This window comes from Malurus melanocephalus, unplaced genomic scaffold, assembly GCF_030028575.1.
Source record: "Malurus melanocephalus ecotype Western Australia unplaced genomic scaffold, MMel_1.1 scaffold_93, whole genome shotgun sequence".
NCBI lineage: Eukaryota > Metazoa > Chordata > Aves > Passeriformes > Maluridae > Malurus > Malurus melanocephalus.
Window position 1 is genome coordinate 952,843 of NW_026623325.1, and position 26,213 is coordinate 979,055.

A 26,213-nucleotide genomic window follows, 5' to 3' on the forward strand; every position below is an offset into this window, starting at 1 on the left:
CTGGGAGGAAGGGAGCAGGCAGAATATGATTCTTTTTGATTTCAAGTCACCAGTCTTTCCACAGCAAAATCTCACCTGTCATGCAAAGTAGCTACAATTGAATCKTTTTCCCAATAATTTCTGTAATATTTCCTACATGGTCTGAAGTGTAAGGAACTCCTCTGATTAGTTGTTGGTGGCACTGGTCCAGTTACAGTAGAGAGGTCARACCTTCACACTGCCACCTTCCTATGGTGTACTGTTGCTCTTAAGGTAAGGTACAAGTCTGCTGATRAAACAATGCAAACCATGCGTATGGGAACTGAAGACATTGTCACATACCCAGGGGAGATGAGTGCCTGCTCCAAAAGTGGATTGATTAATTGCAACTGTGTGGGCATGGGCAACCAGAGCTTGAGGGGACAGGGTTACCCATGTGGTGACATCTCAATCTGTACCACAAATTCCCGATTTCTGATGAGAAGCCTTGTTCCCTGGAGCTGTTACTTGTACTGACTTTCCCTAGCCAAGAACAGAGAGTATTTATTTGGGRAAGAAAGCCCTGTTAGGCATTACAGCAGCTGTGTATCTTACACTTAATAGAATAATCCAGTGGGGATGGGGGAAGGTGCTSCCCCGGCCCCTCCCACCTGTAAAGGTTGTGCTGAGAGAGTTTGCTTTTCTCAAAAAGGCTTTACGAAGCTRGGAGACAACCAGTCTGGAAAAAGAGATTTTAAAGCTTTGAAGGTTCCCTCACGTTCCTGGATCTGTCAGCTCTACTGTGTCAATATCGGAATAGTTCTCTATGAATAGCAGGATTAAGATCTCTCAGAACTCYGAGACCAGGTCCCCTGCATCCACCTTCCCTGAAACAAAATTATCAGGAACCCCCCACTGGTTCCACAGGAGTGCAGGGAGWCTAGGTACACTTAGTACAGCCACACACTACAGACTTGCTCAGTTTTTATTGGTGGTGTAGTGCAACACTCCATACACTGAAACAATACAAGACTTCCACAGTACTGTGCGCCACTAGGCACTTGGTTCCCTCTTCTCCACCTACTTGTCTTACGCAGCAGGATTAAGAGGATCTCTTAACCACCCCCAGCTCCTGTTCTCCAGGAGAAAAAACTGCTGCTGCCTGGCCCCATGGCTCCTGTGCTCCAGGCTTCTAAAGGACTCGCCCCAGTGKCTTCTAAAGGACTTGGTCCCATATGTGTCTTTTCTTCAGCAGCCCATAACTGGGTACAGTGTTTCAGTTGCACTCTTGGAAGTGCCGAACAAAGAGGAGAGATTGCTCTCCCAGCACCAGATCAGTTRTGATCTTCTAATGGAGCCCGGAATGTGGTTAGACACCTTCAACTTCACTTGTCCATCAGAGCCCCATATCAGCTTCCACAAAGCTGCTTTGCCACCAGTCTGTGCCCAGGATCTACAACTACACCAACTTAATTCAGTTCCCACTGCAGGACTTGACTGGGTGAGGCTCCTGTCAAGCCTTCAATTCATGTCCACTGCCTTGCTGATTTCAGGAAATAGAAAATAAAAATAGTGTTACTCATTTAATTTGAAAATGTTTCACAATAACTATAAAAACACTGAAAAAAACCTTGGTGRTAGGTTACAGATCAACGTTAAAATCACATCACATAAAATTAATTTTTCATTCATTCACRGTTTTCATCTTTTTATTTGGCTACAGTAAGACAGCGGACCTTTGTAGCATCACTTCCTACTCGACTGTACAGACAGTGAAAGCTTACTGCAACTTCCCTTGTGATTAACATTTCCTTCCAGTTCTTTTCAACTGTCATTGGCTCATACCAATGAGGTATGAGCCAATTTCTCTAGGTAATTAATATTTCTGTGTTCTTCTAAATTACAGCAGCATAAACAACACGTGACTCTTTTTTCTTTAAACCCTACCACTTTCCTGGTTTTTGTCATATATTTTAGGGCCTGAAAATGTTTTCTTACTCATTCAACTGTAAAGGCTTTTTTTTTAGTCCAAGAGGAATCATTTAAACAAAGGAGCGGTCATTCAATAAATCGTTTACTCTTACTATTGTTGTAGCATGCACAAACCGTAATTCTTTTACCAACACCCATTTCCCTTAGCACTACTATTTCTAGAAAGAAAATCTGCTTCGAGTGCAGTCTAGATAAAAAGGGCATCAGTACCTCAGTTACACATCAAAGTGCACCAGCATCAACTTTRCTATGAAATGCTGGACTGGTACCATCTTCTGTGCCAGAGGCTGAAGACAGTAACATCACAAAAGCTGTAACTTGTCTCCTCATACAGAAGAGATCTTSTGGAGCTCACAAACAGATGATGTATTCACATTCTTCTCAGATCTTTTCCAAGCCAGGGTGTTGGTGGGGCACATACCACTTCCAGGCTGGGTCCCTTCCTACCATTCCAAACAGCCCTTTTCCTTCAGSTCTCCCAGGTCTGACCTGTCTGCAAGCAGAAAGAAAACAGCTTAAGTGAGAAAAATCATTTAATCCTTCTCCAACCTTTAGCCAGGTGTGACAGATTAATTACTATTTTATTAGATAACAGTATTACTCRTGTGCCCAATACCACAGAGAGCAAAGAAGGAAAAAAAGCTACATGTTTAGTACAAAAATGGTACTAACAGACTGAAAACTGAGCACAAAATGGGTACCAYTACAGAAGTTGTAACAGGTGATAACATGATTATCTTCTCACCTGCATGGTTCTTGTAACTCCAAGGTGCAGAGCAGCATTTTGCATATCATCACAGTATAGCAGAAAGGCATCTTCAGTTCTGAGGGTGTGTAGCTTCCAGTGACTTTCACTGAAACCTAATGCAATCAATGGAGAGGAACATTTCCAAGAAATAAGTATGATTCAAGCTAAGGAGTGGTAAGAGGCACTTGAATGATAACTTCCTTGAAAATGTACTTTTGTTATCAAAGTAGAGCACCTAAGAAGACTCAAATGGCAAAAAACAGCAACACATAAGCAAATACAGTTGATAAAGAACTGAGAAATGTCAGTAATTTCTCAGACAGCCCTCCACAAGGTTACCTGGAGCTCCCTCTATTCAGGAACCCCAGCAGCAGGCAGCCTGGCACAACACTTAACACAATTTCATTAGCCCATTACACTTTGTCAGCCAGGTTCACACAGCAGTCTGAGGTCCACACAAGTGAGGAACTGGGGAAGAGGAAGAAAGGTTTTCATTACTTCATTGAGACAAGGAGTTGTTATTTAGCCAGTGAAAAGAACACTTGTATCTCTAAGGAAGATAGCTGTCCATCCTTTTTTCCCTTCACAGGAAGGAAACTAAGTTGACAGAAAAATTCTGAGATGCCTGGGAAACATGCCAAACACTGAAGTTCCCAAATGGCTCTCTTGCACAGCAGCACTCTCATACATAGTGACAGGACTGAATTCCCAATGGCTACGTGGTCAAGACAGAACRTCCTGTGGTTAAAGAAGAAATCCCATTTGATTCAAACTCTGAAAAAATGAGGCATTTTCTCTGTTACTACTACTTTTCTGATGAAGAGCTTTAGCTGCTTGTCTTTTTTTTTTTTTATTTTGTGAGTAAATGCTTGTATCTTGCTTATTTCCATAGTGTGATTTATATTACAGATTATTAGGTGGTAATTTTTATACTGTGATTTCACTACAACTAGAAATAAAGGGGACTTCTAGTGAAGGGCAAAGCAAAACCACAAAACAAGGCGTGCAGCAATTTTCCCATCTCCTCAGTGCTCCTCCCAGTATCAAGAAGGTGACAGGGTCCAGGTTAGGGAACACAAACTGGACAAGTCACATGTGTTGAGYATGATGGGATGCTCCCACAAGTTCTGAGGGAGCTGGCGGCTGGCMTCCATTGCTGACAGGGCATGGCAAGTGGGAGAGGTGTGCAAGGATCAGGGGAAAGCAATGTCACTCCAGTCTTCAAGAAGGGCAGGAAAGAGGACCAGCGGCCCTCTACAGGCTCTACTACAGGCCCTGGGAAGGTGATGGACCAACTATTCCAGGAAACCACTTCCAGACCAAGGAYAAGAAGGTAAGGGGAAGCAGTCAGCATGGATTTACAAAGAGTTCATCTGCARATTTTTAAGGATCTTAATCCAAGAGCCTCTCTGGTGAGGTGACCAGTTCAATGGACGTGGGGAGAGCAGTAGACATTGTATGCCTTAGCTTAGGAAATCTATGCTATACTCCAGTTATCATTTTGACCCTGCCATAATACTGACACACAGACTACAGGCTCAATAAGTGGACCACGAGATGGACTGGCTGAACAGATGAGCCTAGAAGGTTGTCAATGGCACCAAGTCCTCTTGGATGCCAGTGAGTAGCAGAATATCCCCATACTGAGGCCAGTTCTTTTCAAGATCATAATTTCTGGCCTGGTTCATGGGACAGCTCATACTCAGCAAGTCTGCAGGTGACAAAACTGCTGAGAAGAGTGGCTGATAAGGCCATAGTGTCATGCCACCACCAGTAATCCCTCAACAGGCTGGAGAAATGGGCTTACAGGATCTCATGAAATTCAACCAATGGAAATGCCAAATCCTACACCTGAGGAGAAATAATCCCAGGCTCCAGGACAATCTGGAAGGCCAGCTGACTGGAAAACAGCTCTGCAGGTAAGGACATGGTGGTCCTGGTGACCACCAAGTCCAAGAACCACCCTGAGCAAAGAGTGCAACCTGACCAGAAAGGCAGCCCATGGCATCCTGCTTTACAAAGGAAGTTGCCAGCCTCTGGAGAGATGATCATCTGGCCTGACCCCCTGCCATGGACTAGAAAACCTTTTACATGTGATTAGGAACCAGATAAATTGTTCTTCTTTATATATCCAGTTCTCTTACTGTTAAATCTATAGAGATAGCTCTGAGTCCTTTTACTAAGCCAAACAAACACAGGAGAATTAGCACGAATTTCTCTTGCTTTACCAGCAGAACTTGCACAACTTGATCAAATCCCACCAGTGTTTAAACTTTTTACTTTATAAAAGCAACTGTTATTTTGGAATTTGGAACTGCCAGAACTATTGATCTTAGCTGCATAGAACTCCCTTTAAAACCTTGCTACCTGTCAGCCCCACTGAGATGCTACCCACAGCCAGGGCAGATGGCACCACACACCTGCATGCACGCAAACCAGACTGTGCACCAGGCTTCCCACAGTGCATGGACACAGCCTTCCAGACCACAGCCTTGTGGCTAAATGCCAAAGACCATTCAGAATCAGTAACTACCATGCTGGTTGTACAAATAAACGGGACTCTGAGTGAATGAATCAGTAACATCCAGCAGCTCAGACATGGCATCATATTAATGTGGCGCTATGGGGTTTGAATGCAAGACATGGGACTGGCCAGAGTTTGAGCTGACTGCTCAAAGGCTAGAGGCTAGATGCTGCTAGAGGCTGTGTACATATGTTTCAAGTCCTTTACAAACACATTAACATGTAGCAGAAATWATGCAAGGAGGTACATTATCTGAAATCAAGTATTAGTTGAAGTGCAGAAGCACAACTACATAAAACCACAAATCTGAACAAGAAGTGAGGCACTAATTTCAGTAATWGCTGGATAAAGCCACATATCTTAATACATACCTTGTACTGAAACCTGCTTTAGGATTTCCTTTGGTCTGCATAAGGTAGCAGAAAGATTCTGCACAACCCARTCTTCATCTGCATTTTAAGATTTTAATAGCAACCTAAAAAATAAAGAGACAGTAAATAACTGACATTTTGTGCAAAAGAGAAAACACAGTAGCTTCTTCTTTTTTAAAATCCCATTATATTTGGAGTAATAAACCCATTACCAGAAAATTCATATATTCTCTACCCATTCTTACCACTTAGTTAGTTTCTCCCCAGATTAGTCCCCAGATTTTATTTAAATTTTTACTACCTCAGCAGTTAAATAACAGCTGTTCCAAGAACATTGACAAGTTCCTAGATTTTCGTATTTCTGCTTGCAGTAGATAAAGTGCAGTTCTGCTCCAAAGAGTCCCAAGTCAACTTCTCTTCGGAGATTTTCTAAAACATATGTACTTCATGTGACAGAAGWCATACTACATGCTGTCTTCTAGGCCTGCCAATGCACGTGACCRAAGTGACATTTCATCCTTCTAATATTAGTGCCACTGAAATAGTCAGGATCCCTGCACACAACACTGCGTCATTAGTGCCACTTGARAACTAACAGCTCTCACTGCAGTCTCCTCTTTTCACAGCCTGTTGTCATACAGACATTATTTATTAGGGGCAAAGTTATCTATCAAAATAGTAAGACTGAACTGAGCTGGACTAAAATGTTGTTCCACTTTATATTAACATCTCACAACAGAACTGCATACAAATATAATTAAAATACGTTTTAATACTACAGGCATTAGAAATTGATGCAAAAGTTTAAGACTTTCATAATTTTACAACTTCTGCAATACATCTGCTTGTATTTGCAATAAATGCAGTTGGAGGATACTATTTTATTCCTMCTACATTTACTATTTAATAATTAAAATTATTTTAATTCTATTAAAAATGCCTAAATAAAAGTGTTAGTAAGRATATCCATCTTGCACACAATGTGTCTTCTCACAGAATACACATGGAAAACAACTATCCAACGTGTTTAAAATTCAACACCTCCATGCCCTAGCCATTCAGGCTTTGAAACAGCTCTCCCCTGTAGACATATTCCCTCTTCCCGCAATTAAAATCATCTTTTCTCCATACATGTCTCAGACTTGAAGTAAGATCTGAGCAATGCAATGTTTGATAGGCTTATAATCAGACACAGAAACGTGTTGCAGAGCCCAAGAGCCCTAATGAAATCTCTACGGAGAAGACGACTGCCTGGAAAGATCCTGATTACAGCAGCACAAAAGGGGTGAAGAACACCCCACACTCTCAGGTAAAGACTTGTTAAAACAATTTTCCAACATCTTGAGGTCCTGTTTCATGATCATAAAACTTAGTACATCCTGCAAAGTATTTGTTACAGAAAGAATTTCTTTGGAAAGYCACACACAGGCTGCACCTTTCAGGCTACCTTCACTTCAGGAACAGTCCCAGAAAGCAACTCAAGAAGTGACATACATGTAAATTACAACACACAACCACAGACTTTTACAATAAAGGTAACATTTACCTTATCAGACACAGCTGAAAACAGGCTGAGACTTGCAGCTCAGAATAAATACCATTTTATACTTGGCATGACTTAATGTCTGAGTTCTATTAAATGTGCTGTTAATTCATCAGTTCTCCCATTTGGTTCCTTTTTATCTCCCCTCCCACCCCACGGTGCAGCTTGCYATCAATCAGATTTCAAAAGTTTGCTTATCCATTCTGTACCAGTCATTCAGCAAGATAGATACTTTCTTCCTAGAGCACAAATAATAGGAGCACAGCCCACTAACCYTTCCTAACTAGAATTGTAATTTTGCAAGTGTTGATATTATAATCATTTAGCAGGTCAGTAGCAGTGATAGCTGTAGTGATGAACTGTCAGTCACAGGGACCTGGCTGCAACTGTCATCTGGACAAGTATTGGTGTCCTCAGACATTACCTCCACATGGTGAAATTAATGTAGTTATTGATAGGTATGTACCCATCTAACAAGAAGGCTGAAATTACAAACTACACATCTTTCTGTCTSTATTTTAATATGAAAACCCCCAATAATTAGTTTTTTTCTTTTTTTATTCCCCTATCAAGAAAGCTAAAGCATCAAGGCCTAACACAGTCATTGCCAGTGTGTATTATTTTCTTTCTTGGCTACCCAGATTTACTGAAGAGAAAACAGTGAGCCATATTCTTGGCAAACAGTAGGTATTAGTAATGAAGTTGTAGCCAAATAAATATGTTATMTTTTTGATTGCAGGCTTTAAAACCAGCAGGTAAGACTGTTGGGAATGTTAAACGTGTGTGGATTTTACTAGGAATGTGCCTCTGCACTATTTATTCAGGATTCTCTCTTCAAAAAGTAAAGATCATTCCAACCTTTCTACCTTATATAAACCTATATAAACTCTACTGTTTAACAGTAATTACTTTGTTAGAGCTGAATGTATCCAAGCACCCAGTGATGAAAAAAAGTGATTTCTAAGAGTGAGCTGGAACACAACAGAAAGTTGTCTTCGAGGTAAGAGACTAAATTTTCATTCATATGATAAAGCTCTTCTTTAAATTAAAGCTCAAAGCGGGTATGGTGCCAAGCAAAATGAATCCAAAATAGTCTAAAAGGCTAAGAGAATGATAAACATGACTGTTCTGAAAAGAACAGAGGCATCACGCACAAACTGAGTGATACTGTGTATGTGTTGTACCATTATGAAGGAAAATTGAAAATCAACTCCTAAGTGCACCTATCTCAATTAACACATACTCAGCATAACAGGCTGCCTCCAAAACAGCTGTGTGGGACTAGCTCCAGGCTGCCAGCACTAATTCTGAGCAGGGACAGCTGTGACACTGAAATACCAAAGACCACTTCACATTTACSTTGCACATGGATGCTCGGCAGCTTCACTGGCTTGACTGACAGGTTTTGTGGTTTGGTTGAGGTGGTGTTTTTTTGGTTGGTTGGTTTTGTTATTTTAATTTACAGGATTTTTGGTGGCTTCTGTAACAAAGAACTACCCTCCTAAGTTCCCCCCTTTATTTTAGGTCTACATTTAAAATTACCTAGCAACACACAACAGCAGCACAGGTAAATTYTGACTTCCACTGAAGTGACCATATGGCATTTTGCACCAGGAGAAACAGGTATCATTTTGAGAGTAGCAGAACCACTATTCAGCACACAGAAAGAAGAACTCCAATGCCGAGCTGTTCTCAGGAAAACACACAATCCCTTGTGGCCACTTATTTGGGGTTTCCAAAGGGAACCCGAGATGATCCGCAGAGCTGTGTTCGTGTTTGCATTTGTTCAGGCTTACCTATCAAAAGGTAACAGATAACAATGTTGGCTGCTGACATACTAACAGAAGATACAGTGCTATATTCTTAAATGGTCAAGCAGTCTTATTCTCCWCATTCTTCTCTTAAACTTTAGTCTGGCCAAACCTGCTCATCGTAATATGAATAGTCCCTGCTGAGGACAATAAACCCATCAGAGAGTAAATCAACTGTTACCTGGCATCACTGCATAGCTGCCAGGAATTATAGGAGACAAACTGCAACACAATTTCCCCCAGCCTTGTGTTTGCCAAATTCTCTCAGTAAGTGCGCATATACTTGCAGAGAAGTAGAAGCAAATAAACATTTAAGGGAAAAAAAATAGTATTACCAAATTAAGGCTCAAAAGGAGAATTAAATTCCTAGAAGCAAAAGGGCAAATGTAGCAAGGCATTCAATTTCCTTTGCAAGATTATTAAAAATATTTTAMATCTATTTCACAACTTTCAAGTTATAAGGTGCAGGGTACCTGAAGTTAGCATGTGACACAGAATGAGGAATGTGAATGCAGTAATATTCCTCTTCTGGGATTAGATTTTTAAAAAAATACAAATGGTGGCAGTTACTAGTGACCAGGCAGTGAACCCATGCCAGTGACAATCTGTGATCAAGGGACATTTGTTTCTGTTTTGCTTGGATTGCAGGAATTAGAATCACCATACAGAAATTAGATTATTTCTTCAGTATTTAGGGAATGATGAGCATGTCTGAATGTATTTAAACAGTAAACACAGTTTTCATCTGTATAGCTTCTGTAAGATCTGAATTCAAAGACACTGAAATTTGTAAGCATTGTCGTAAAATTAATATATTGCTAGGTGCAAGACAGAAAATAATAGAAGTGGTGTTTATATTTATATATATATTTATAAACACACATTGTATTTTTTGCAARAATTTGTGCACTGTGAGGCAGTAGTCCAACTCATTAAGATAATCTTACATGAAAAAGCAATTAAATCCTGTATTTTTTATTACAGCCCCCTCCCCTGTATGACATGCCCCTTTCAAGTTGAGGAACCTGCAGCACCAGAATAGCTGGCTCATCRGTGATTTTCATAATTATCCATTTTACAAATGTTGCCATTGGTGAAGCAGAAATATCTTTTGATGTTCAGATTTTTACTTTCAATGACTGCGTGAAYGCTGAGTAACTTGGAAAAATGTCCAAATAATAGTACATTTTCTCCATTCAGAACTCACATGACACATTACACAGATGTGAAATTCTGAGCATTTTGTGATACTTCACCTTATGATGAACAGCTAAAAAGTACAAAACTCCTGAAGGAACAAGGGAGTAATTTTTAACCTACATAATCATCTCTTTCACCCAGAAATAACAGATGTGACTTCACAAAGAAAACTTAAGAAACCTGACAGATGAAAAGCACCTGAAAATGCTGCACTCGGTACTGGATGCTACAGTTAAAATTTCACGAGATAGTTTTGCCAGGTTCTGGAAACTCTGAGGTCACCTATCACAGAAACAGATTTAGCAAAGTCTGATGTAAACAAGATATAGTTAAACCAACACAGCTAGCCTAAGAGTTAAGTAGTATCAGTAAAGCTCTACTACTTTAACCAAAGTCAGAATACCATTTGTGCTATACACTATGCAATCGAGTTTACACTTATGCAAGGAGGTAAGAGAATCAMTAAGATTTTAGAGACATTTAAATATACATAATTCTATTGACTCAATTTTTCCTTTCAAAATAATTTTAAAGTGTTTTGAAGTAGCAAAAATGTGTATATACAAAACCTAAGAGACAGTTTTCTCATATCTTAGTTTTATGACTACAGAATATCAGCATAAACTTTTGTCATTTAGAARAATACTTATATACAGTAGTGATGATTTCACTAGTTTCAGGATATTCTGGATCTTTCAAAAACTAAGGGGAAATGTAGTTTCACACGAAATTTCCCATGCTGTGCAAAAGCAAATTTTCGCTAATTTAAAAATCAGTATTTCTAAGGAATTATGAAACTTACTAATACACAGCTTCTGAAATGTTTGCAATTCTGCTTGACACAACTTCACACGTTTCCCATTCCCTCCTGTAATGTTCCTTACCTGTCATTTTTGCAGCAGGTGCCAAGTTAGGCCAGTGTCCTAACCTCCTCTTCCAAAATAATGACAGCAGAACTCATTATCTTTGTGGGGCTAAAATCTCTGAAGCTGTGACTGTTCTGGGGGAAGGGCAGGGCAAGATGTGGTCACACAGTCCTTATTAACAACAAATCAGGATTCAGTCACAGAGCTTTCATCTTTGACATGCTTCATTTGAAAATGTAAAATTTAACACTACTAACCAATACATACATCTACATTGAAATGGAATCTAGTAAGGGAGGATTCAAATACCTAAGCATGTAATAAGGTTTAACTGTAAATTCATTCATATAAAGTTTAATAAATGCAAAGCTTTGTTTAGGTGACAGAATCATGGACAAATTAATGTTGGAAGGGACCTCTAGAAATCATCTGGTCCAACTCCTCAGCTCAGGCAGGGCCACCTAGAGCCAGTGCCCAGGACCACATCCAGATGGCTTGTGACATGTCCAARAATGGAGACACCACAACCTCTCTGGGCAGCCTGTGCCAGTGCTTGGTCACCCTCACAGTAAAAATGTGTTTCCTGATGCTCAGAAGTAACCCCCGGTGTTTCTGTTTGTACCCATTGCCTCTGGTCCGGTCGAAAGGTTTGCAATTCTTTGTGCAGTTAAGTAATTTCCTTCCTGTACTAACTCTACTGTGGTGACAACTTCCATCTCAGATTACTTTATAACAAAGGCAGAATACCAACTTCTGGCTTCCACTACAACAAAACCGTATTTGGTGGAAAAGAGAAAATCTTACACTAGATTTGAAATACACAGGAAATGGAATCTATATTTTAAGACAAAGGTAACAAACAGCATTAATAAACTACAGGGTATCCTGCAAATGCTCTACCACATATTAGTATACTGACATAGACTTACCTGTTTATAAAAAAAAMCCACAAATCAATGTTGAATAAAGGAATAATTTCTCATGAAAACTAGTGGAGATAAAGGCATTTACAGATCTGTTTCAGTATCACATTAACTAGTCCTTGCAACAAACGAAGCCTGCACTTGCCCAGTCATATTTCTATTCAGACCAGGGCTGAAAGTTGATCAGAACACCACCGAGGAGGCTGACCATTTCTTGAACAGCGTAAGTGGTGAAATCACCCACATAAAACTGAAGAGCAAAGATTCTCTATTTACTATTATTGTACAAGCTTCATTGCCTGCCAAGCCGGGACTCAAATTTTTATCATTTCCAACTGGACATACTGCTGATGCTGTACTATCAGATTTATTTCAGCTTTATAGTGCCGTAGAATGCTGTACATTCTAGGTATAGCATTCCTTATTTTAGTAGAAGTCACTACTACCTGCAAGATAAAGCTATTCTTCCTACCCAAAGTGAACTAAYTTTTTAAGTTACTATCAAACATTTTTAAAAAGTTTTAAGCTCAGCTGTCATACACAGAACAAAGGAAACACCTACTAACATGTAATCAAGAGGACTGAAAAGCACTGTATTAGGAATTATTTCAAGTTTGAGTAACAGATCAGGCATCTTAATGAGTGTTAGGAATACTATTAATCATTCCACCATATACCCCCATAAAAGATACTCCAGTTGGCTACCAGTTTCTCCACTTGAGAGCAAAGTAAAGGCCTCAGTGATGACACTCCTTTGCACAGACTAGCATGAGAAGTGGGGAACTCCCTTTTGGTATCCTATTATATACAAAGGCAGTAACTTAACATCATATTCAAAACTAAGTCTTTTTAATCAAAGAGATTGATTGTTGGTACTGTTTTTCATCATGGCTCATTCACATTTCAAGATGGAAGCTCGCACTATAATTCTCACATTAAAAATATCAATTTACAAAGAAGTTATCAAAATTATCACAGGTGACAAGTTTCTAAAYATCAACAAATTAATGAGAAAATGGTTACAAACACAGACTAAAACACAAGAACTCTGTTACTTCAGTTACCTGTTTGTGACTTTTGATGTATGCAAGGAGAAAACATCCATTCTAATACACTACAAATGTTACTTGCAATGTCTTGAAAAAGAAACTGCACTTCAGAAGCAGCAGCTTCTCCAAAGAAGTATGCATTTCAAACTGAGGTTCTGCATCCTGATACATCCACTTCTTTGAAAGGTTAACAGAACATGTACCCATTATGAGATTCTTTTGCACTAATTTTTACAGACCACCTTCAGAGCTCAGTTTTGCTCTCCTTTTCTGCTCAATCTTGCTCTTGTCTTCTTGTAACTTTACTTCCATCTTACTTAACAAGTTATTTTGGTCAACTTACTTCGAATTTGGGCTCTGCAAAATCTTGCATCTCATCAGCACCTGAATGATGAGTATGCTCTGACAGGATATAGTTATGCATAAAGTTTGAGTGACTCTAGTTTACATCAAGCTATGTAAACTAAAATAAATGCAGATGTCCAAATAGTTTAAATATGAACCTCAGAAAATGGAGGTAGGACAAAAATCTAATTATTATGTATCATTATTATGAAATGAGGGAATCAGAATGATCCAAGAGATTAATTTTCTGTAACACACCTGGAATTATGGAAGGAATTTGTGTCATTGACAGTAAGATGTACCTAGTTCACATTTTTGGTATTTTCTTAAGTCTCTACTCAAGCTTGCTCAGATCAATACCTTATTGAGAACACAATTTTAGTTCATGAAAAGTAAGATTTGGAAGTGCACTGTAATGACTGAATGGGTATAAACTAAGATGACTGCAGCTCATAGGAACAAATACTGATTTAAGCACCCCATGACTACACCGCTCTCAACCGCAATGCAGTGGCTTTTACTGTGCAACTAAAATTTGGTAAGCAGAAAAGATGAAGACTTTGAAAGGCATCCTTGTAGCCATTAATGAACTTCATTAACTGAGGCACATGAAGCAACTGCTGAAACAACCAAAGACACTACCATATTCCAAGTCCTAGGAAGGCATGATCCAATCATGCATCTGTACACATGCCCACTCAGCAGATAAACTTAATCTAAGATGGTGACTCTTCAGGCATTCATATTTATCACGGTGGCAAGATAATGATGTTCTTCATAAACTTWAATCCTGATAATCCTATTCTTGGCTTGTCACAATCAAAGAAAAGATGACATTTTTCTGCAATGAGCAGGACCAGATTTGGGCAGCACCTATTTCTGAGCAGGAGTGCTCTAAACTCATGATGGAAGTCCTCTTCTGGAAGCACTGGTACATAAGTTATACATATTTGAACTTCAGTCCTATCTCAGGAAATTTTGTCTTGTATATTTAGCCTTTCCCTGCATGTCAATAATTTCATCTGTTTCTTTAAGGTTATGTAGGCAAAAAGTAAAGATGCAAGAAAATACATCTAACTCCCCAAAAACATTACTCTTCTTCATATCCTAATAAAACACAGGCTTTCAGAATTACCTTTTCCAGTAAAGCATGCATTTTATTTGAATGCTTACACTGGACTGGTTTTCATTATAGCAGAAATCTGAAACAACATTTAAGAATTTCAGATGATGTTTAATAAGAGTCATATTTGGAGTTTTTAATTCTATGGCAGTTTCCAAATTCCTAAAAGTAGCAAATTTAAAGATGAGATCRAACCATACCTTTCTGCTTTTCCACAGTAGTATCTCCCCCATCTGTAAATCCATGAAGAGCACTTATATCTACTTTCACTTCTCTGTATTAGTATCTGCACACATCTGTGAGTTCAGAAAGGGCAACTATCTATTAAGGTCTCATGTACTCTCTGCCACTAAATTATTGTATATTTATCCAAAAGTGAAGCTATGACATTAAATTAATCCAGAACAAATTCTTGGGGTTTTTTTGGCCCCCTTAGAAAGAGATATAAAACCTTTTTAAAGATGTAACAAGAATACATACACAATACATACTAACAAAATACATACAAAGATATATAACAACTTGTCAAATCATAAAAAGACTTCTTTTTTACTGAGCATCGGACACCTTTCTTTTCCTTTCAACCATTTCCACCAAGTTTGGCGTTAGAATCCCCAAATAAAGCTTCGTACAGCTCATATCTTCCACATCATCAGGAAAACTTTAAAAGACTTTTACAACAAAAGAAAACTGGAATACAGAAAAGGAAACAAATTCCTAAATTGAATGGATTAGGGTAACCAGAGCAGGCCAGTGACAAGAATCAAATATGAATGATTTGGCCCAATCCTAGAGTCAGTGTGTCATCTTACCATCCTCCCATCATTTCTAAAGCTTTGCAGAAGCTTGCACAATGTCCACCACAATTGTAGCAGAAGGTTAGAGTTCAGACACAAATATCCTCAGTGTCAAATCAGTGACAGATTTAGAGCTCAAGTAAGACCTCTAGTAAAATAGTTCTCCCATATTTTTAAAGATACACCATTTGGCTTCCTTCAGACTGGACAGTTTTAAATACACAAGACAGTTTTGTTATTTTTTTAAAAACAGTGTATTTTAAAGCAATCATATAAAGAAGACTCTACAATACCAGTTATTGCACACAAGACCTCAAGAATCAAGCAACATGCAATAATCAGAACTTTACTCTCCCCCATGTATCCAGATTAATGCTTTCAAACCTGTATTTTTGTGACTACCACAGCAGTAAAGGAGAAAAGCAAGTGTAGCATCAAGGTTCTGCAAACGGAGTTTTAATACATCATTATGATCAATATGTATCAGCTTTTAATCCAACCAGGCTTAAAGGCACAACATATCCCACTAACTATCAATACTTGAATTACCTTATTTCTGMTATTTATACTACATGCCATGATCTCCAGTAAAGTACATGTGCCRAAACTAACCAACTGTATTTTTACAATGTAGCAATGAAGTAATATTCATAACTGGATAAAATATGATAAATAATATTTCTTGTTAAGTCTTTKTAAAAAATGGTCCCAAAGTAAAGAGTAAAAAATGCAGAAACATAATGCAACTGAAAACAAGAATATGATTTATCCACAGATCTGAGCTTTCTCCACCCCCACCCCACCCCCATGGGACTGACTAGTTCATTATTTTAAAATTATGAAGCTAATTATTTTTCTTYATGTTTACTACAACTTGGGGAGTTAAGAGTACTATTCAGAACAACAGCAAGACATACRTGTTTAATTTACTGTCTTGCACACATGCTTGAGATTAAAACCAGACAGAAATTAAACTTCATTTTTTAAAAATCTCAAATAATGATTCTGAAGTGTGCTGCAATAAGGAAAAAGTCTAGAATCATCATGCAGAAAGTATACCAAGTGATTTTATTCACCTGAATCAGTTGCCATTTTAGAAGCAGTAAGAAGCATCCAGGACTTTCATTTACTTTCCTAATATACACTTTTCATGACTTGCTACTTTTCCCCCATATACAGCAGAATAAGTGTATTTTACTCAAAACATGCAAAGTAAACACAAGACAGAAAACAAGCTTAGCAACAAAAAACCCTAGTTTAACCCTAAACAAGTTACATAATACTAAAGAAATGCTCTGGTACCCCCATCTACAGACAGTTGCATTTATCAGTGTGAATAATAAATGAAACTACAAAAGTGTGATGCAAGAATGATGTCAAACRTGCATTAAGTGGTATTACAAAAACTACACAAAGTATAACATGGCAATGATAAACTGACACATATCCCAAAATAATTTCAGAAACATAGCCATCCTTGCTGCCAACTTGACAATTTTCACTTTTAAACCAGACATTCAATATATGAAAAACGTTTTCTTTCAAAACTCTAAACATTCACTTTTTGAGAACTCTTCACACACTAAGGCAAAACCTTTATTTGYATGATTTGGCATAGCTCTGGTTCTGAAAATGTCAGATGTGGAACTGCTACTGGTACAAAGCTGGAAGTTCTAGAAACACAATGTTCCACARTGGAACGAAACTGAAGACAAACTACTGTTTCATTATTATGGGTTTCCTTCTGTGCCTTCTGAGAAAAGCTTTTTATATTAAGTTGATTAAAACTTGAGCTGTGGCTTACCTTTCACATGCTCTCCCTTAAAAGCGGAACACAATATATGGAAAAACACAGTGCTATCATGTCAAAGAATGAAGAATGTTAGCATTTTAAAAGACAGTATTTCCCATCTTTGTAATGGCAGTTTATATATTTTCTTCCAAGAAAAAGTATATGTGAATATGCTTCTTTAAAGCAACTGTGTATATCATCTCTCCTGGAGAAATCACGAAGAACACTATTTTCCATAATTTACTGGCTTGCATGTAACCTTCTTGGTAACTGCAGAAAGTGAACAGACAGATCAAGCTCACATAGAATTTGGCTCAACATTTTAGTGTACATTTCTTTTCTCCATTACTTCAAATACATGCCCTCTCGGACCAACTGTCACCAAGAACGTAAACCATAATCGTGTTATTCACATATCTAAAGGCCTTAACATGCTTCTTACCTATTTGTTCTAGGCCACCTATTTCTTCCAAACTCACTCAATGATAACATTTATAAAATTATATTCTATGTCTACAGCGCAAATTACCCTATGTAAACACAAGTATGAAGAGTCTTGCTCTAGTGTACCTCCTTGCTCTTCTTTCCTTCCATACTGAAATGAGCAGAATTGATAATTCTCCCTGGCTCTCCTTTACCTGCTCACTGCCTGGGCACAGGGATGCAAGGRGGACATAGAGGAAGCAAGCCCAAGCAGCAAAGAGGGCAAAGAACCATTTGTATCTGTAGCAATGCATGTGCTGAATTATTTTAAATATGCACACAAATATTTCAAATTCCCATTAGCATAAAAATATTAAAACATTTGTAAGCAGTCTGAAAGATTAATCCAGCTGACAGTTCAAAAACTGCATTCTACAGTACTGCCACAGTTGCACTTATGTGGTGTTTTTCGTGCAACTTTACACTGTATAAAAATATTGAAAACTTAGTAACAGCATTGCAGAATAAATCCTTTTATAGCAAATCATGAACAGTAATGGAACTTYAAAAAAACAACACCAAATGACCAGAACATCAGAAGTTAACAGATGCAAAAAGAATTACAGTGAACCCTTATGTTTTATACATCTTTTCAGATTTATTTTCCCTTCCACCTTGCTTAAGTATATGCAGTTATTTAAAGTGGGAAAACATGTTTTACTTGGGGTTGGGTTGTACACTGAGGTATTTTGGGTTTGGGAATTTCTCTGGCAGAGGTGTTTTGTTTTGGTGGGAATATTTTTCTTTTAAATATTAACTGATAATAAAAATAGTTTCCCTGTCACACAAAAAATTTATTACAAAGAAGTAAGGCAAAAAATTAATGAAAATACCTTAATCCCATCCCATCACTACTAATAAATATGTACTATTTTCCTTTACCATGGTCTTCTGTTTGGTGCTTCTCTGTACGTGATGCACACAGGTGTAGGACTGGATTCTCACTGGTTTGAAGAGAGGCTAGCAACCTTAACAACAGCTGTTTCATACTTACATGGTGTCTGTACGCTGTATACACTTGCTGTATTCAGCCACAAAATCAAGTCCTACACAACAGCTTCATAAAAACAACACAAAAGAGATATATCCAACTGCAGTTATCCCACCCTAAAACCCAAGAAGATCAAATTTTTTTAGAACATTAATTAATTTCTGCTTTTCTGCTATTCCTTGGCCATCTACACAAAACTAAATTCAGTTCAAAAAATCCGAAACATGAAYGTAACCGGTATTTCCACCTTTTCTATTAAAAATTAGTTGTTTTGTGGTTTTCATGTAAAACAAGTCTTATGTGAGTCTGCTGTAGATATAAAATTAAACCACACTTCTCTCACTTTTATTATGTTACTTTATTCCCTCTCTCCCATTTTTTTTTGTTCAATTTACATACAGGACCCTCCACACTTATTCCTGCTGAAGGATCTGCGCAGTTTTTAAAGTCAAGAACAGTATCTTTATTCTCTCTGCAGTTCTTTCAAGTCAAGCACTTAACGTCTCGCATACAGTTAGTATGTAAATTCAATTAAATTATACAGCTATGCTTTACTCTACAGAAATTGATATATAAAAGCACACTAGTAAATCTAGGAACAATGGGAGCTCTAGACAAACCATTTACCAAAACAAATGGAAAAACCTTATCCACACATGTATGTAGTAACACAGTCCAGTTCCTTTTGAATCTCATACCTCTTATTATGAGCAGTTTCTTCTCCACTCAAGGGACCACATACAAATCATTTAACTTTTCACCCACATTTACAAGTTTCTTTTTTTTTTTTAATGTGATTTGCGTGCATAATAATCATCACATTAGAGCAGAGGGGTTTTTTTAAATGGTTTTATCTGTAAGTATGCTATGCTTATTTCTGAATGCTTTTCTGAATAGCTCCTTCAATTAGGGAAAAAAAGGCTGCTGTTTCAAACTCTTTTCTGAAGAAACTTGTACGCTTTTAAAAGTCAGGCTGAGGCAATTAATAAGAATGCCTCCAAATTTCAATTTCATTAATTTTCATAATATCTTAAGGAAGTTTAAGATGGAAAAGACCTATTAAATCTACCCCACTGAAAATGAGCATATTGGGGTTTTTTTCCCATGCATTTAGAAACATTTAAAGTACAGTTTTCATGAAAATTTAATGTTCAGTTTATTTATTCTACAAGTAACCTTTCAGACAATTTTATAACTAACTTTGGTATTTTACGCATTATTGTGAAAACACACCTGAAAGGCCTACAGCTATGATTTTTAAAATAATTTATTGCAAAATACCCAAAAGTATTAATAAAACACACTAAACTGGTGAGATTGCAAAGACTACTTTACAGTATAACTGAAAAGGTAACAAAAGGTAACATAAAAACAATCCAATGGGAAGAAGTACACCTGACATTATGTATTCAAAGCTTTTCGTGAATCCTCTTATTGTCACCAAATTCTTACATTTCAATAAGTGATTTTTTAAGAAAGAAAATTGTTTCGGGTTACTACAGCTCAACATTTGCCACCAACCTAGCACCAAATAGCCAATAATCAAAAGTAGCAATGTTCAATGTCTGCATTTCCCATAGGCCACACTGACTCTCTCTTTATTGATCATGAATCAGGAAAGTTTGGACTGGTATTCCCTCATGCTAGGAGTGAGCTAACGGTCCAAGGAATGCACCAAAAACCACGGTGATTCTGCATCTTAATGACAGCACRATGTCCATATTAATAATTTCAGGGGTCCTGGGAAGACTATCAATCTACATTGGCAGTAACTGAATTGCATTGAAAGTATGCCCTCTCTGAAGTCCCCCAGTTTTGGCCGCAAGTGGTGCCTTAGGCATCAGAGGCACAAGCTAATAAAGATGCTGGATGCAGACTCTAAAACTACCTGTGGATATGSAATACTTCAGCTCTCGGGACTGGGGAATTACAATCCCTTCGCATCTGTAGCTCGACATAAATTGACTCTAGCTGCCACCCTGCCCTCCGTGCTATTTTAGTAGATTGATTACAGTTTAGTTTGACTTGTGAAGGGGAAAAATCATAATCCAACTTGTTAAAAATATATAAAWTAAGAAGTATGTGAAAAGCTTCTTTCTGCAACATGCTTAAGTAAAACGAACTTCATGCCCTCAGAGCACACCACTCWATTCCTGAACATCTCACCTCCAAGCAGATTTTCTCCCTTCAAAAGGCCTAAGTGGTTTTGGTTCTCACTTGAGAATCTACCTTTAGATGGGTTATTTCAGCATATTGAGCCAAATTATCTCAAGGTAGATTGCAATTGTTTAGCAACGTGTAGTTCATAAATGTCACTGTCTTTGTGTTTAGTACCTTTCAAAAAATTTGTAATTACAGATTGTTCTATATCTGAAATCAAGAGTAGAAAAGAGGGAAATTACTTTAATATTTAAAACTATAGCATTTTAAMATGTGGCAGCATACTTTAGATCCAAATGCTCCTCTAAGAATACTATAAAGCTGTACTGGATTGTGGTTAAAACAAAATTAATGYAGTACTTAGTTCATACTGTCTTCTTGACATCTATTTTAACCTTTTGTTCTAGTAAGAATCTTCAGCTTACATCTTTATTTTCCACAGGATAAAAATATGTGGACTAAATAAAACAACTGCAGGTCAGGAATTTTCTTTCTAGGTAACCCATAGTAATTTATTCTTTTCTTGGGAAATAAATACAGTAAAGTATATTTGAATTGCCACCGAGTTTCCCAAGATATCAGTAAGCTTTATCTAATGAACACACYGGTCAGAACAACCTAAATGAATTTTTTATTTCTCAAGTGCCCAATAGCTCCCCTTCAAATGACTGAGTTGACAAATGCAAATATAATTAGACAAGCTGGTACTGGTGTGTTTAACTTAAATGGAACAGCAAAGCTTTGTTATCTTTAAGTGATAAAATTGTATCTCATGGGAAAGTTAGGCAGTTAAGAATATGACATTTCAGGAATGATGTAAAAGCCCAGTAAGTACATTACGCAAGTAAGTGCACTGTAGTTGGCAGTTTCATCTATATTCCAAGCCTATTTGTTTAAGCAGTGCATATAGCAGAGTCAGGACTGCACTGTGCTTTCCAGTCAAACAGTGCAAATGTAGTTCAAAACTTGAGTACACGTGTACACACAAAAATGATTAACAGATCATCTAGATGAGGCACAAGAAAAATTAATCACTTTAGCTGAAGGTCAGAACCTTAAAGCAAAAACACGGGTTGGCCACAACTACACACTTTTAGGAAACAATTGAGGGCCATTCCTTTCTTAATAAAATTAGGTGTTTATTGCACAGCTAGGATCAGTTACTACCACATCTGACAAAACAGTAAGCGCTGCCTTTAGAGTTCAGCCAGGCAGGCTGAAGAAAGCTTTTAATGAAAGCTGAATTTAGCAGTATGTCATCAGATACAAAAGGCATTCTTCATTAAATCTTTAGAATGTGCCCAAAGTACACATTTCAGTATTTATTTGTTAGGACTTGGTTCATGGACATTTGAAAACAGATTAAATTATTTACTGCAGTAAGGACAGCTGACAATCCACTGCCACCATGGAGCAGAGCTATCCAAGTCAGGTTTACAGGAATGGCAGGTCACAACTGTGGAATGACAATCACTAATGTTAAATAAATTCTACAATAACTTTCGAAAACATGCATACCCTCCACTTGCTACTAAAACCACAGTGCAACAAACACGTGCTTAAAGYAGCATGAAGTGGGCATAGAAAGAATAAACCACTTTTGCAGATTAAGTACATTTAATGTACTTCTGAAATATAGATACTACAAGGAAGATAGTGTATATAGCTAAACAAATATACAGGAGCTAGCTAAAAGGTCTGAATGACACAACCTTTTTCTTTGAAGAAAATGAAGCAACCTATTGAATCTAGTTTAATTTGTATTTATAACCTGTACAGTACAGCTTTGTGCATCTTTACAGTTTAGAATTACCAATTCACATCAATACTTTCTCAATCCCCTAAAAAGTCATATACAAGGACAGAAGAAATGAAAAAAAACTAATCTCATATTTAAACACCTTACTAAAAACATCAATGTAAACTGCATTTTCAACTGAATGGAGGACACTAGAGCAGAGACCTTAGGTAATTCCTATAAACAGTAGTTTATAGCAGTGAAAAAAMCAGCAATTTTCTGAAATCTTGAGGTTTAGGACCAGTGTGTCAAGTAAAACCATTTGTAGTTTGATTGAGGTTAATTTTAAGAATAAGCACTATAATGTGATACATACACCAAGGGGAAAGAGTATTTCAGACTCTAAACGTTAGTCAGTGTTGTATTAGAAACTATAAAGCGTGGCATGTATCAAGTCAAGCAAAAAATGGCAACATTAAAGACAATCTAAAGGAAAATGCTTAGTAGCTACAGATATCACAAGAGAGGACCTATACAWAAGATAACTCCTGAATTGTATAGAAAGAGGATCTTAAGCCATATAATACTGGCAATTTAAATAACAGTGTATTTCAAAAATGCCAACCATGCCACAATTTGCTTGTTACTCATTTGCTCAAAATTCAAGCCACCAAGACTATCACTGCTAAATTAACAAGTAACACACACATGCCCTCTGCTGCTTGCATCTCATGCTGAGCTATGTATACCAWTTTAAGGTTATTAGGGCACCAGGTTATCTCTAATCAGTTTTTAACCAATTTAGTATCACTATTAATTAAGATAAAATTTACTAATTTCTACCTCTGAAAATGAGTGAACAGATTTTAAAAAAACCCAGTATTTTACAACTATTCTGCAGGAAAAAGATAATAGTAACCAACCAATATCCCACTTATTTGCCATTACAGGAATAGAACCAATAGGTCTTTTCCATCATCTTCCAGGACTGACAAAAGCAGAATCACAATAAGCTTCCTAACAGCTTTACTACCAGTTTTATCTAAAAACAAATCTACCCTGAGCTGTGTGGCAAATAGGCATTTTCCAAATTCATCATTCTGTAAAACCTTTCTGAAGAATACTCATGTGCAATCCTTCTAAATGTATATTACTCAACTATAAGCAAACACCTATTTTCACTGGAAAGCATGGATTTGCTTCCTAATTAAACAGTTCCCTATTGATAACAGACATGTTTTTATTCAAACCAGCCACTGGGGAAAATGTATACTTATTAATGGTGATGTGCAAACACAGTGGAAGGCTCTCAACCACCGTGCAGAAATGTCTCCATCCTAGCAATGGCAAGACACTTTAACCATCAGCAGAACACACAGATGTCACAACAAATTTTCTCCTCTATAAATACAGTTTATGTAAATTCACTCATACTGTTATGAATACAGCATACATAGAGATTCTTTTCCAAAGTAGTTTTTTTTTCCCTCCCCAAGTTAAATTTTCTAACAATTTGTCTAACAGATAAACTCTGTTGATAAGCCTACTGCGACTAAGTTTGCAATGGTGGATTGAGATGCAAGGACACAGTATCTTTGAGAATAGTTTGTATAAAATTTTATGCTCTTCCAAAGTCAGAACAAAAGCAKTTGTGTTTAAGCTTTTCATAGTATGTACTGCACCATGCAGTTTAGCAAAACATTCACTATTAAGAAAGGAACTTTCCCGACACATAGTACACACTACGTAAAAATTAAAATGATGCCACTTATAATTAAGCATAAAATTATTCTTACTCGGTATCAGTAATAACATTCCCAAAATCCTTTCCAGTGATTTTTGTTTTATTGTAATCAGATAACTGCACGTTTTACAGCATAGTCACACATTGTATTTTGCCAGTCACAAACACATTGCCTTACATAATGATCCGCATCATTTCTGCTCTATGCTACAAAGCCTATGACTGAATACAAAAAAAGTTTTACAAAAGAAACTGTTTTAAAGACTACAATAACAATAGAACCGTTTCAGGATAACAGCTAAAATTATAAAGGCATATCACCATATAATTTTACTGGAATTTCTAAAACAGTAAGGAATGAGTTAAGATTTAGTATCTGCGACGCTTGTTAGGTCCTTCAAAGTTGCCCCCTGGGTTTCCTCTACCAAAGCCACCAGGTCCACCACTCACGGCACCTACACCACTCATTGGCGGCTGAGGAGTTTCAGAGCCCGTTCTACTAACCAGAGGTGAACCCATCTGGGATGGACCTCCTTGAGGGAATCTCTCATTATGCTAACACAAGTCCATTTGGAACATGCCAAATGTGAGTTACAACAAAAACCACAAGTGATGTTGTCATGGAGTTCAGCAGATAGTCCAGCAGAATCAGGATCACACATAGAAGGAAGAAAGGAGCAATTCAATTAGTTATTATGGAAAAAGAGCTGGAAATCAAAGAGTGCTAATGTTATGCTCCAACTTTGTAAAGTAAATTAAAAATTAAAAACAATACTGAAGACCGATTCTGGTGCTGAATGTAACTTCATCCTTACAAGCACATCTGATGCAACACATATTCTGTATGTAACAGAGGAGACAAATCTTTTGTATCTGAGCCCCTACTGTGCCTTGCATACCAACTATAAAGCTTCTCCCTTAAATAAATTAGACACAGAAATATTGTCAAACTACAGGAGGAAGAAATCAGCTTTTGCATTTTTGGACACTGCATATTTATTCTTTTAATACCCTGAAGATTTCTATACCCACATATCATTGGATATTTCAAGTCCATGCTACCTGGAGTTAGCCTTTTGTATGGCACTTTTGAAATCTGTAGTAAAGGCTTTTAAAATTCTTTCCAAAACAAAACTACATTAGTGACAAAATGCAYATCTTGACTATTCCTAGTTTATTAAAAACTCCATACATATCTAAGGCTTATTCTGAAATATCAATGTGAGAGAAAAATCCAGTTAATATTCCATATTTACTTTTCTTAGCTGYATGGCTAATATCAATGAAGGCACATATCCTTACAGACTTATTTGCTTAGTAATTAAGACCTAACACAGAAAACATGCATCTGAGCACTTACAGTTCAGTATTTATGCGAATGTTTAAAAAGAGAATCCCACATGGTGAAATTTAAACTCACCATAAACCATCAAAAGCATAAATACATGGTACAATCAGATGTGGAAATAACTCATCATTCACCWGTTAAGGAGTTATGCTTTCAGAAGAAATTCCTTCTGCACAGAGAACTACATTAACTCCCCAGGTATTCAGAGTTCAACAAGGACATTCAAGACCAGCACTTTATTTATATGCCTGAATAAGAAAAAAATTCTTCTGAAAGCGTAACTCCAGTAAYAGYAGTAGAGGTCAGCAGTTCTGCAATCTGCTAATTCTCATATATATGTATATATATATAAAAAAMCCCAGTGTTTTATCTATATAGATAAAAATACATGCAACCTAGATAATGGTTGCACATATCTGCATTGTTTGAAGTTCAATACTGTATACGACCAAGGTTACTTTAAGAGCTGCATAAAGATCTACTACTGAACCAAAGCACCTTTAAATATGTTGCACTGGGTAAAAACTGTTTAAAAATTATCTTAACGCATGCTAGCTTGTTAGCAATGGATATGAATTTCAGCAAGTAACTTATCACATACTCCTGATCCCTTTTACCATTTGACTTTTGGACAAGTCAAGTCCTCTTTCCAATAACGACTCCTCTCTCCAGCTAACAAGAAAGCTGCTGTAATTAACTACCCACAT

The 26,213-nt window shown here is 37.3% G+C and overlaps 1 protein-coding gene across 7 annotated transcripts in view; it reads right to left on the reverse strand.

Moving 5' to 3' along the window:
• Positions 1-73: 73 nt before the first annotated feature.
• The window catches only part of PSPC1 (paraspeckle component 1), a 60,044-nt gene continuing 33,904 nt past the window's right edge, over positions 74-26,213 (reverse strand). For 2 of the 7 annotated variants that reach the window (XR_008965493.1, XR_008965489.1), the window contains 3 exons: positions 5,594-5,697; positions 2,696-2,811; positions 689-2,443 (listed from right to left, as the gene is read on the reverse strand). Coding sequence is in view for 2 of the 7 variants with exons in the window: in XM_057368481.1 (XP_057224464.1) it covers positions 24,528-24,713 (186 nt within the window). In the remaining 5 variants the exon portion in view is untranslated. The other 5 variants (XR_008965492.1, XR_008965491.1, XR_008965490.1 and 2 more) reach the window with 5 other exon arrangements.